This window comes from Carex rostrata, chromosome 3, assembly GCF_964058835.1.
Source record: "Carex rostrata chromosome 3, lpCarRost1.2, whole genome shotgun sequence".
NCBI lineage: Eukaryota > Viridiplantae > Streptophyta > Magnoliopsida > Poales > Cyperaceae > Carex > Carex rostrata.
This window is the reverse complement of record NC_135920.1, coordinates 948,078-961,704: the sequence shown is the minus strand read 5'-3', so window position 1 is coordinate 961,704 and position 13,627 is coordinate 948,078. Positions and strand designations below refer to the sequence as shown.

Below are 13,627 nucleotides of genomic sequence, written 5' to 3'. Positions count from 1 at the left end.
ATATAAAAACCTTCAAATTTTATTTGCTCTCTTAATTAAGATAAACCCGATTCTTCCTTATTTCTTGTTATTATCGGAATTTTCAAATATATATATTATTTTTCTCTAATTAATTTTTATATATTCCTATAGGTTTCTATAAATAGGAAGCCGAGAATATTAATAGATTGTGCTCCTTTGATTAACAGCGTCCTTTCTTCTCATGGCACCTCTTTCAATTTTCAATGACAAATTTACCCTTTACTTAATTAATACCCAAAATAAATATTCCTAGATTAATTTATTCTTTTGCATATTTGATTGTCTCTTATTTTAAATTGAACGTAACCATTTTTATCTGGATTGAACCTTAAAATAAACAATAGTGTAAATATTTGAACTGTTATTTATGTCGTTAACATATCGTTATGGCTAATAAAAAGTTTGATTAATATAAATTTAGACAACAAAAATATAATACAAATCTAAAAAAAGTGCCTATTAATATATAGAGTTCGAAATTTAAAAAATATAAGAAGAATGCTTTGCTTTATTAATTAGAGTATGAATCCAGTATATATCCTCTCTCTCTCTCTCTCTTAATTATTTCCCCTGAAATTGCTCTTTTTTTCCAACAAGCCCTTGCTGCATGCTTCGCATCTCATTCTCATCAAGGTATCAATATAATAACTCATCATTAATTTCTCACTGAATATCTCTCTATTTCTACCTTTAATTGCTCTTTATATATGTTATATCTCACTGGTTCTTTAATTTTGTATTCAAGCCATGGAAATTTTAAGCATGGTGAAGGCTACAGGATGCTATTTGTTCAAAATCAATCATTCAAAAACTAAAAACATGGGCATTGGTAAATGGATCACCTCACCAAAATTCCAAGTTGGTCAACATGATTGGGCTATTGGTTACTACCCTCAAGGCAATAAGGATCACAATGGCAAATATGTGTCCATCTTTTTAGAGCTAATTCAAACAAGATCTATAGATGTCACAGCAGAATTTGGTTTTGAACTGTTGGATAAGTATGGAAATGTTTCAACGACTACTTTGAAATTGTTATATCACACATTTACATCTAAGGAAAGCAACTGGGGTGTTTGGGACTTTTTTGAAAGGACCAAATTAGAACAATCATATATCAAAGATGATTATTTTATACTCCGTGTTTCAATCATTGTAGAAAGTGCCAGTGATATAATATCCACAGGCTTTCCTTGTGAATGTCTTCAAAAGTTCAGAGGGGAAAATGAACATACCGATGTCACTTTTAATGTCGACGGTAAAATTTTTGTTGCACATAGACTAATTTTGGCAGCTCATTCACCAGTATTTAAAGCAGAACTCTTTGGCTCGATGGTAGAATCTAATATGGACAGCATCATAAAGATAAATGAGATGATACCTTCAGTTTTCAAAGCAATGCTTGATTTTATGTACAATAGTACGTTCTCGGTTAATGAGAAACTCCTCGTTGATTGTGAAGTGCCGATGTCGTCTACTGCCTTTCTTCAACATTTGCTAGTGGCAGCAGACCGTTATGCAATAGAGAAGTTAAAAGCTATATGTGAGTGGAAATTAGTTGAGCGTATCTCTTTGGATACTGTTCTTTCTACTCTGGAAGTAGCTGAGATGAACAATTCTAGCAAGCTCAAGAATAAGTGTCTCTAATTCATTGATAATAGGGATGTCAATTGCACATTTTTATCGGGTAAAGGTAAGATTTTTTTTTCGTTTGTTTATTGGGTACGGAGAAGGGTAACAAACTTTTTCCATTATCTTACCCATTATCGTATAAGATAAATTTTAAAACTAAAATTATATATATAGATATATTTGTATGACGATGATACATGATACAATAATGTTTTGTATTTTATTAAATTTTCATAATACAAAGGAGTTGTATTCATTATTCTTTTTTTCTTAATTTCTTGTTTTGAAAAATATTTTATCGGAAACACAAATCAAGATGTCAATGTCACTTTTTTTATCCCTTTACCCGTTCCGTACCGTATTCGAAAAGACGGATAAGGATGAAGATATATTTCCGTTATCATAATGGGTACAGATATGAAAATGCTTCCACCCAACCTGTATCGTACTCGTTGACACCCCTAATTGATAAAAGTAATTTGATTTCCTTGATGCTAACTAAAGGGTATATTGAAATAATGCAAAATTGCCCCTATCTTTTGGAGCTTAAGGAGTTCGATTTAGTCCAAAATTCAAAATAGAGGACAAATCAATATTATATTTGAAGGGCTTTTAGTATGAAATGTTAGTGTCAAATAATTATCATATCACTAGAATCTGACACAATTTGTCATATTTATGCTATTTTATAGCATAACGTTTTCATACTTCTTAATAATATAAAATAACATGTAATCTCATTAATAAAAAAAATAGAACCAGCCTTTCATCTAATAGCGAAGGCAATGCTCTTTGTATAAAAAATCACAGGTTTGGAATCCGAAAGAAACAATTCTTTGTAGACATTAAATTAAATAGTTGGATGACTTGACGTCTAACATTTACTAAAAAAAAAGTATTAAAAAAAAATCATCCATAATTTGCTCCCAAGTTAAGAACAAGAAAGAAACGAAGAAGATACGACAGAATAGAAAGAGGTTAATGTTGTTATTCTTAAAATTTAAAGGGAATAAATCTTATAAAAATAAATAGATTTTTTTTTTAATTTATATATTAATTTCCTGAGATTTAAATTTAAAAACGAGATGAACGTTCATTTTTCCCTCTTTCTTTTTCTTGTTTTCATTTGCCTTCTTTATTCAAATTCGAGAACACATTTTGATTAACTATTTTATTTTACCGTTCCAACAACATTATTTTAACGACATTTATAATTAATAGAGTACCACCTGCCAAGCATTAACAGAATGCCACCTGCCAACCTCCGCACGTGATTCACTTCACAATTAAGAAGCCGTTTCTGCAGTGTCGCATTAACAGAGTACCACCTGGAAGATGTTAAGCTGTTAGTGATAGATAAGATAGAAATTGTAGATGTTAAGCTGTTAGTGATGATGGTAGGGATGTAATGTTCTTTTTTGTCTTTCTTGCGTATAAAAGTTGATAAAATCTTTGTCGACCTTTATCATGACATCTGGTTTTCTTCATTTTGTATTTGCTTGTCGATAAAGGCCTCAGCAAGTGAAGAAGAGTTGACTAAGGATGCCCGTAAAACATTTTATACCTGAGTTTCAGAAGAATACATTAGAGAAGTTGAACAACTTCTTGTGAAGAAATAGTGGATTTATATATGTTTGTAAAAGCAAAGGAGCGTTATCGATCATATCGATTGGTACCCGTACGTGCCCTTATTTCTGATTCGGAGTAATACCTACCTTAAATCTCGGCACCTATATATACTACTTACTATAGACTAAACCCCGCTCATACCAAGATAGGGAACCAATCAGTTATAATTGATTTGCACTCTCTCATTCAACAAGTGCAAATTAATCCAAATCAAGCACTGATTAGTCGATGATCGTGCAATTGAAGCCATATGTAGTTACTATTTTAAATGAATTAACCTTAAATATCTCAATTTTATGATAGTGCAAAAGTACAAAACATCGCATGATAGTGCTCTTGAGCTTTACAAGGTAAATAAAACGATATTGCTCTGCTTCTTATTTTTTGTTTCTAATAGAAGTAAAACGAAATGGCACCTTCTGCTTCCAATATACTATATTCTGCTGGATGCTGGTCATGAACCTGTCCAAGGCATTAAGTTTTCCAGATATCTGTAGCTATTTTGTTTCTGGCTTAGAAGGTGTTCATGATTATCATCTCTATACATTGGGAACAGGCACCACAAGCATTTTGGTATCGGTTTTTCTTGATTTGGTTTCATATATTATCAATGAAATTGCTGGGCACTTTATCGATCCCACTTCTATTACAAAAAAAAAAAAAAATGTTCTCCAGAAATCTTGGTCCTAACTAGAATCCGATTAGAACTGGAGAAATTCTGCGAATGGTGCAATTGTCTGTTCTGGATGCATTACTCTCACGGTAGGAAGTATGGCTTAGTTTTTGATAATTAATTATAAGCCGGGGTTGGGTTTGTCCAAAATATTGCAGCCCGCATATTACTGTGGATATTTAGTTTTAGATATATTTTTCATCTATTTATCCTGAAAACACTGTTAAATTACCAAAGAGAATGAACAAATATGCTGATTTTTTATTTATCGGTTATTAACAAGACGTGATTATTTTGAATTGTAATTTTGTAGGTTGAACACAGCCCATTCAGGCACATGGTGACTGATGTATCCTGTTTAAGCAAGAACTTTGATCTTCCAATAATGCTAAGTACCAAAAGAGTCTTAAAGAACTTGGATGTAAGTTTAATACTTGATAGTTGATACGTACACAACATTGTTGATCGATGACTAAAAATTTGGACAATTACCGGAAGATTTTTTTTTTTTTTTAAATTGTTACATAAGTATTGCAAGACCAGTATCTTCCCATTACCATATGCCAAATACTTCCCAAGATATATTAGAGCCTGTAGTGTAATACTTGCTCACCAGGCCTGATTGCTGGCTCGATCTTTTGGGATTTCATTTATTTTTCGATGCTGTTTCGTTTTAAATTTTGTGCAAGGTGAAAATACATGGGCATTAGATCATTCTATTTAATTTTAGTTTTGTACGATATATTTATTTTAAGATATACTTTTGTCAATTAAATCTTCAATTAAAAATTTTAAGATATACTTTTGTCAATTAAATCTTCAATTAAATTTTAAGATATAATCATTGAGAATTTTTTTCTGTTGTGTCAAGGATTACTTTTGGCACTATGACATGCGAAGGTTTAAAAGCATAAAATGATTCATGAAGGACTAAAACAATAATACAGGACGAAATTTTTGGAAAAATGATAACATGATATGGTCAAAATTTTTAATGAAATCTTACTTTGTTAATAAATTTTTATTGTTTCTCTTAATTTTATCATGCATGAAAGCTGAAGCACAAAAGGAACCGAGAAGACTGTTCTCAAAGAACTATGATACGATGATTTTTATTTTTCATGATGATCGTTAAGCTCCTATTAGTTGTTCTTGGGATAGATACGTGCATGTATATATGTTTGCATAATTTCTTTAAGAAAATGTCAAGTTATTCTTCGACACCAATTAACTGTTGAAAGTTCTTGTGATCGGTATAGTACCTTATTGAAAAAGGTCATTTTATAATTATAAAAAGTTCCTCCTATATATTTGGGCCTAGAAAAATCCCAAGAATTATTTATCATTTACTATTTCAAAAAATATTTTATTTTTATTTGTTTCGTTATATATTATATATATGGGACTTGATGATACCAATAACTCAAATGTTGTTATGATTTGCGGAAAGAAATTCTGTCATGGGATGTACAGGACACAGGTAACAAGATAATGGAGATACGGCAGTAATAAATCCTTAGCACATCCATAAATCAATATGACCGTTTGACCCTTTTTAAATTACTCAGCTATTGATAATATAGACAGAAAGGTTGTATTATCGTTACCAACAAAATTAACCTTTTAGGAAAGTAAGCAACGGCACGGCTAACCTTATAAATCTATAAGTATATATTTGTATTGTAACTTGTAAGCATTCGAGAAAGTATATATATATAACAACCCCAAAAATACAATTATTTTCAATAAACAGTCTCTTATTTACAATCATCCCTGAAAGTATATATATGTGTCGGTGCCTCCTCGGTTAGTAGATTCCCAAGAACCCTTGTTGGTTAACCAGGTCTACAACTGCAAAGCTCTGATAGCATGTTGTCGGCTAAGAACCCAAACCTGTATATAGTGCAAATGCTTTTAAAGCAGCTGTTTAGTCCAAAGATACTATACTTTTTATCTAAACAGTGATCCACTTAATTAGTGCCATGACAATACAACACATTTGAGGGATATGCAATTGTTCAAAACAAAAATGTTAATTTTAGTTTGTATTGTTTTGTCTTTTCATTTTGAAAATATTGATCAGTTGCCTTATCATACGTTACATTTGGCATCTCTCAGATCATGTCCTCTTTTCTCTTTTTTTCTTACTACATTTGGCATCTCTCAGAGCATGTCCTCTTTTCTCTTTTTTTTCTTATCATTCTAAACGAAGGAAGTGAAATAAAGAAAAAGGATAAAGCAAGAAGCATTCAATTTTTCTCTCACTGCAAACAAGGAATAAGAGCAATAAGCAACCCCTTTTGTATTGTATGTTGAGTTGTGCATTGCTCACAATTGTTGCAATATTTTAAAGTTCTCACATTTGTCTTCACCCGATTGATTATCAAAAAGAAGAGAATATAACTTAATATACATCCTTGATTAAATTTGAGCCAACCGAAATAACTCTATTGATAAAATTTACAGTCCAATCAGATTCAGGCCTACTAAAAATTTAAAAAATAAATGATCAATCCGAACTCGTGATTAATCGAATTCAAAAGCATCCAAACATAAATAACTTTATAAATATTATTCGAACATAAACTAATCTAAACCCAAATGATCCATGATCCGCAATAATAAAGTTCTCCATACCTATATATGGTGTAAATGTTTTTGAATCTTTAATTGAAAGATACTAATCATTTCACATGAACTTTGATCAACTTAATTAGTGCCATGACAATATATATAACACACTTGAGGGATGCAATTGTTTAAAACTAAGTTGTTAATTTTAATTTGTATTGTTTTGCCTTTTTGGTTTGCAAATATTTATCAGATTGTCTTGTCAAACACTGCATTTGGCATGTTTTAGAGCATGTCCTCTTTTTCCTTTTTTTCTTCTCCTTCTAAATGAAGGAAGTGACATAAAGAAAAAAGATGAAGCAAGAACCCTTTTTTTCTTCTCATTCTAAATGAAGGAAGTGACATAAAGAAAAAAGAAAGAAGCAAGAAGCATTCAATTTGTCTCTCACTGCAGGCAAAGAATAAGAGCAATAAGCGACCCCTTGTATATGATCTTATATTGCATTGTGCATTGATCACAATTGTTGCAGTATTTTAAAGTTCTCACATTTGTCTGCACCCTGTTGATTATCAAAAAGAAGAAAATAGAACTTAATATATATCTTTGATGAAATTTGAACCAACTGGAATAACTCTCTTGATAAAATTGACATTCCAATCCGATTCAGACCTATTAAAAATTAAAAAAAATGATCTGAACTCATTATTAAATCCAATTAAAAAAATATCTGAACTAAATAAATTTATAAATATTGAACATTCAAACATAAAATAATCTAAATCCAAATCATCCATGATCCAAAAAATGTCCAAACCTTTATCAATCAAACTAAATGTTTATAACAATCTGAGTTAATATGAACCTGAAAAGATATTTATAACAATCTGCAGTGCTAAGGTTTTGAATCTTCAAATTTTGTTGGTAAACCAAATATCTTTTATTGATGCATTATGCTATTTCATTATAATTGTGGGTCAATTTCTTTCGAAGGGATTAATTTCGTACGTGCTGCTTTTATAATTTGGATATATATTATTTTTGTATTGCATAGGACAATTATTTGAGAATTTTTTTAACATAAAGCTCAAAGTACACAATATAATATTTAAACTGTTAAATTATAAATTATTCCATAATACTGAGTTGTTTTGTGTTTTGTCTCTATTCATGAAAAAAGTAAGGTTTTATTAAATTAAATTAAATATAATAAACTATAAGTTTCTATATTAAACCCAAAAATATATTTATATACACATACATGCAACACATAGTTATTCAAATAATCAGAAATAAATCAAATCTAATACTTATCAAATTCCAATACTAATATGAATCCAGCTTAATTCAAATCAAACACAATCCGACCCACCCAATTTATGTTTGAAATATGTACAGGATTACATAAATATAATCAACCCGACATCCAAATTATTGAGATTGGTCCAAAACTTGAAAAATTCAGAACCTGTATAATCCAACTCATATAGTTAATTATTTAAATCTGAAAATAGACTGACTCTGAAATAAATCTGAATCCGAATACGTACGTACGTATCTATTAAACCCAAAAGTAATTATCTGAAACTAACTCCATCCAATCCGAATACAAACTCATGACTTGTATAATTTGCCAGGTCTACTAGTCAATAAGTTTTGTAATATTAGTTGCTCATATTGAATCATGTAAACTGATAATGTGCGTTGTAAGTTGTTTAATTCTGCTCTTTTCTTAATTAATTATGAGTACTCAATATATTCAGTATAAAAAATAAGAGGTCTACTTGTCATTTTGAAATTGATTTTACTAAATTACATATATAATAATTAAGTTGCACTTATTTTACTAAATTACATATACCTTAATTTGTTCTAAATTTGAATAAAATTAAAAAAATATATATTATGTTTACTCCTACTTTTTATGAAGTATTAATGACTCACTAAAAAAAAATTATAACCAGTTTATTTGAAAGAGACGACTCTTGAAGCACTTCAACACGTAATTAAGGTACGTTCTTTATTCGTGGCCCAAGTAGCTTTCTCTTTTCCTTTTTGTAAGGACACAGATATGATAAATCTACTACGTAAATATTAAGCATTGAAGAGCAGTGAATCACACAACTACAAGCTCTCCTTGCTAGTTTGTTCCTTATAAAAGGGATCATAATATCTCTGGTACTCTCTACCTATCAAACGAAAGTCACAAAAAAAGAGAGGGAATAATAACAATGACGACCAAAACTTCTGTTGAACCCCCACAAAATCCTTCTGATGACAACTCATTGTACAATCCGAGGAAGAAGCTCTTCAATCAAGCAATGAAACACGAATGGAAAACGGTGCTTGATCTCTACAAAGACGAGAAAGTCCAAGGCGAGCATATTACACGTGCCAATGACACCTTACTTCATGTTGCAGTTTCTAGTGCCCCGGAAAAAATAGTTTTAGAACTCCTCGATATCATTCAGCCTAAAGGTATTACCACTTTATATATATATATGAAAAAAAAAAACAATATGCTATATATATAATAGCTATATACCAGTTATCATATACGGCTATGTGATGTATCATTTAAAATTCTGCCATTTTAATATAATGCGAACCCTTTGGTTCTTCTAGTTGCCAAAACTGTTGTGGGGTTTGCAGGAAGTTACTGCTAACATATGTACATATACATGTCCTTAATTATTTGTACTGTTTGATGATTCCTTTTTAAGTTGCCGAACTTAAAAATCTTTGTTTCTAATTGCCTAATTACCTACTTTCAAATCGGCACCTAAAAGTTGCAGAAAAGAATTTGAAATAATATATGTATTAATTAACTAATGCTTTAACATATAAATAATTAACTGAGGCTCTTGATGTTTTATGGACGCAATGCAATAATTAGGGCTTTTAATATGGAATTAAATACCTGTTGCCGACAATTATCGACAACCTTCAAAAAAAAAAAATGAATTAAATGTTTTACCTATAGCTTTTGGATAAAAACTATATGTAGAGCCCATTTGGTAGTATGAGAAGATTAAATGTTTTACCTATTATATTTCTTTAAATTACAAGATTTATTTATGTTCATATCCAGTTTGAGAGGATACTAACAATTTAATCCATAACCATGTAGACCACAATTAAACTTTCATTTTGAATTCTAAGAATATTTGATGCAATTCTCACAGATATGGCCAAAATCTTGAACATAAAGAACAAAACTGGGGATACCCCACTTCATCTTGCAGCGGCTATCGGCCTAAAGGATGTTTGCAGGAAGATTGCAAAATTGTGTCCAGATATGGTAACCAGTGAACGTAACAACCTTCAGGAGACTCCTCTCTTTACGGCAGTGCGTCACGGAAATAAGGATGCCTTCTTTGAGCTTGAGCTTGCCATCCACAAGAAAAAAAAGCTGAAAATTGATGAAAACTGCTTATTAAACAGAGACATCACTCACTGTAGAGGAGATGATGGTAACAATATCCTTCACTATGCCATTAAAGGGGAACAATTTGGTATGTGCTTTTTCTACAGAAAAATATAAATAAAATAAAAAGTAAGCCATAATATAACTATTCAAATGTATTGATTGTAGATTTGGCATATGATATCATTCACCTATATCCCGTGTTGGTGAACTATGTCAATTCAAGGGGAGAAACTGCACTCCACACTCTGGCTAGCAAGCCTTCTGTTTTCAAGAGTGGAGCTCGCTTTGGCTTATATGATACGATTTTATATCATTGTACTTGAAACTTCTTTTTTTACATAAATTACTTTAATTTTGAGGGTGATGCCATTTTCAATGATAGAAATCTAATTCTTAACTGTGATTTTATCATAATAATAATTGCTATATGGTGCTTCACAATTTGACTACTTTATTCAATAAATTACATTAATTCTAACACCATTTTCAGTGATTGAAAATTAATTGTTAATTGCAATTTTTACAATTATAATAATTGATATGTGGTGCTTTACAATTTGAGTTGAGAACATTTGATACTTTGATTGTAGGTACAATTACAGAGCCACTCAAGTATAGTTTTGTTAATTTCTTGAAGAAAGAAACAAAAGGTAGAAAGGATGCACCATCAGACATTCTGCAGGAAGATGAAAATAAAATACTGCCGGCAACATACAAAGTTTGTATTGACCTATTTTCTTTGATGCAGCATTCTTTCAGCTGCATATTTAATACTGATGGTATGAGAAAAAAAAAATACTCAATATAATTAACCAAAATAAGAACAAACTGTTCATATAGATCATTTCTTTTCTTGTCGACTAAACTTTCATATTTGCCTTATTTCAGCTTGTTGCTCAAAAATTGGTATCTATGAGGCTTGCTGCATTGATGTTGAAAATCCATGTATAGTATACATATCATCAAGATATAATCATACCAATAAGCTTATCATTCTTAGAATTTAGTAAATATTGGCTACTAAACTTTCATATTTGCTATTGTAGCTTCTAGCCCAAAAACTGGTAAGGATCCCAGTTTTGGTGAAGAAAACCCATCCCAGTCTCCCATTTCTGTTCAAGAAGACCAATGCATAGTATACAAACCACTATGTCATAATTATACCTATCAATTTTTTCCTATAATTTAGTAATACTTGGCTTCTAAACTTTCATATTTGATATTGCAGCTTCTAAACTTTCATATTTGATATTGCAGCTTCTAGCTCTGGTGAAGAAGACCTGTCCCAGTCTCCCATTTCTGTTCAAGAAGACCCATGTATAGTATATAAACCACTATGTTATAATTATACCTATCAATTTTTTCCTAGAATTTAGTAATACTTGGCTTCTAAACTTTTATATTTGATATTGCAGCTTGTAGCTCAAAAATTGGTACCTATAAGGCTTGGTGCACTGATGTTGAAAATCCATGTATTTTATACAAACCATCATGATATAAAAATACCAATAAGTTTTTTATTCTTAGAATTTAGTAAATCTTGGCTACTAAACTTTCATATTTACTATTGCAGCTTGTCCAAAAACTGGTAAGGATCCCAGTTCTAGTGAAGAATACCCGTCCCAGTCTCCTATTTCTGTTCAAGAAGACCCGTCTCAGTCTCCTATTTCTGTTCAAGAAGACCCATGTATAGTATACAAACCACTATGTTATAATTATACCTATCAATTTTTTTCTAGAATTTAGTAATACTTGGCTTCTAAACTTTCATATTTGATATTGCAGCTTCTAGCTCAGAACCTGTTGCAGCTTCTAACTCAAAAACTAGCAAGACTCCTAGCTCTGGTAAAGAAGATCCATGTGTAGTATACAAACCATTATGTTATAATTATACCAACCAGTTTTTTCTTAGAGTCTTGTAACACTTGGCTAGATTCTTAAGGTTAACTAATGGTATAAAACTATTAATCTAACGGAAAGAGACTTTCATATAACTATTTGTATGAAAGACCCTATAAAAATGTAAATGAAAAAAAGTTTTAACTATATTTACCTCACAGTACTTAATGAAGGAGAATCCAATGTCAATGTTTTTGGTGTTCCCTCATGAACACAAGTCAATTTTTATTAATAATTTAAAATATAAATTCAGATAGTACATGCGAACCATTGATCTTCATTTATTTTTAAAGTAATGGATTCTCGTTAAAGATTGTAATTTTAAACTTGTGTTTTACTAAGGATGAAAAAATCAACGGTACGAAATGAATCACCATAAACCATTGATTTCTTGGCTTCTTTATATGTACGAAACAAAAGTCAAAATTTTACGTCATTACTTTCCTCTACAAACAAAAGAAAGATAAAATGTTTCATTTTAAATTTTGTGCAAGGAGAAAATGCATGGGCATTGGAGCATTCTATTTAATTTTTGTTTTGTAAGATATATTAATTTTAAGATACACTTTCGTCAATTAAATTTTAAGATATAATTAATCATTGAGAATTTCTTTCATGTTGTGTCAAGGATTACTTTTGGCAGTATGACATGCTAAGGTTAAAAGCATAAAATGATTCATGAAGTACTAAAACAATAATACAGAGCGAAATTTTTGGAAAAATGATAACATGATATCGTAATTTTTAATAAAATCTTACTTGTGTTAATAAATTTTTATTGTTTCCTTTAATTTTATCATGCATGAAAGCTGAAGCACAAAAGGAACAGAGAAGAATGTACCCGAAGAACCATGATACGATGATTTTATTTTTCAAGACCATCCTTAAGCTCCTATTAGTTATTCTTGGGATAGGTACGTGCATGTATTTATGTTTGCATAATTTCTTCAAGAAAATATCAAGTTATTCTTCGACACCAATTAACTGCTGAAAGTTTTTGTGATCGGTATTGTACCCTGATTGAACAAAGTCATTTTATAATTATAAAAAGCTCCTCCTATTTGGGCCTATGAATAATTATATCGTATATGAGGAAGTAACTAATTTTAAGCTCAATATTCACAGTTCATTTTTAATTTCTAAATGAAGTAATTGACAATTCTTTTCGAAGTTCTTAAAATTCTAGAATTGCAATTTTTGTCAGAAAAGTAAAATTTTGGCTGATAAAGACAAATGGCAATGATATTCATATTCGATGCTTGTTTACACTTACTTGGTTCATGATGGTGTTTCATTTAGACAATAGAAAACAACTATTTAGAAATAGAGGAAAAGACAAAGTATAAACATAGTATCAAAGTATGACTACCATGACATCAGTGGTATTTAAGTCTAAATATTGCCATCTCAAATTCTACCGGGTCGGCTTCAAATGACAAATCCAAACTGTTCAAAATGATCTACTTCATGAGATATGTTTACATGCAAAATTTATTGATTTTCGATGGCATTCAGCATGAAATCAAGTGGTCAAAGAAAGAAGGTTTTAAGGTAATTTTAATGCATTCATTCTTTTTCATTTTTTGACTACTTGACTTGATAATATATACCATCAAAAATTTATAATTTTTGCATATAAATACATCACTCGTGTAAGTAGATCGACTTGAATGGTTTGGATTTATCCTTTGAGGTATATCTGATAGATTTTGAAGATTGGTGGCATATGCCACTGGTGTCATGGTTGCCGGACTCCATAATATCAACTATAATT

General features: G+C 30.4%; 2 protein-coding genes across 2 annotated transcripts; both read left to right on the top strand.

Moving 5' to 3' along the window:
• Positions 1-840: 840 nt before the first annotated feature.
• On the top strand, positions 841-1,668 carry LOC144551571 (BTB/POZ and MATH domain-containing protein 2-like). Its single transcript, XM_078299598.1, has one exon. It carries the CDS (start codon positions 841-843, stop codon positions 1,666-1,668), a length of 828 nt encoding a protein of 275 aa, XP_078155724.1.
• Positions 1,669-8,755: 7,087 nt separating this feature from the next.
• On the top strand, positions 8,756-11,820 carry LOC144551564 (uncharacterized). The gene is made up of 7 exons (XM_078299586.1): positions 8,756-9,002; positions 9,710-10,039; positions 10,120-10,269; positions 10,545-10,733; positions 11,370-11,426; positions 11,528-11,646; positions 11,740-11,820. The coding sequence occupies exons 1-7, from the start codon at positions 8,756-8,758 to the stop codon at positions 11,818-11,820; spliced, it is 1,173 nt and encodes a 390-aa protein (XP_078155712.1).
• Positions 11,821-13,627: the final 1,807 nt, after the last annotated feature.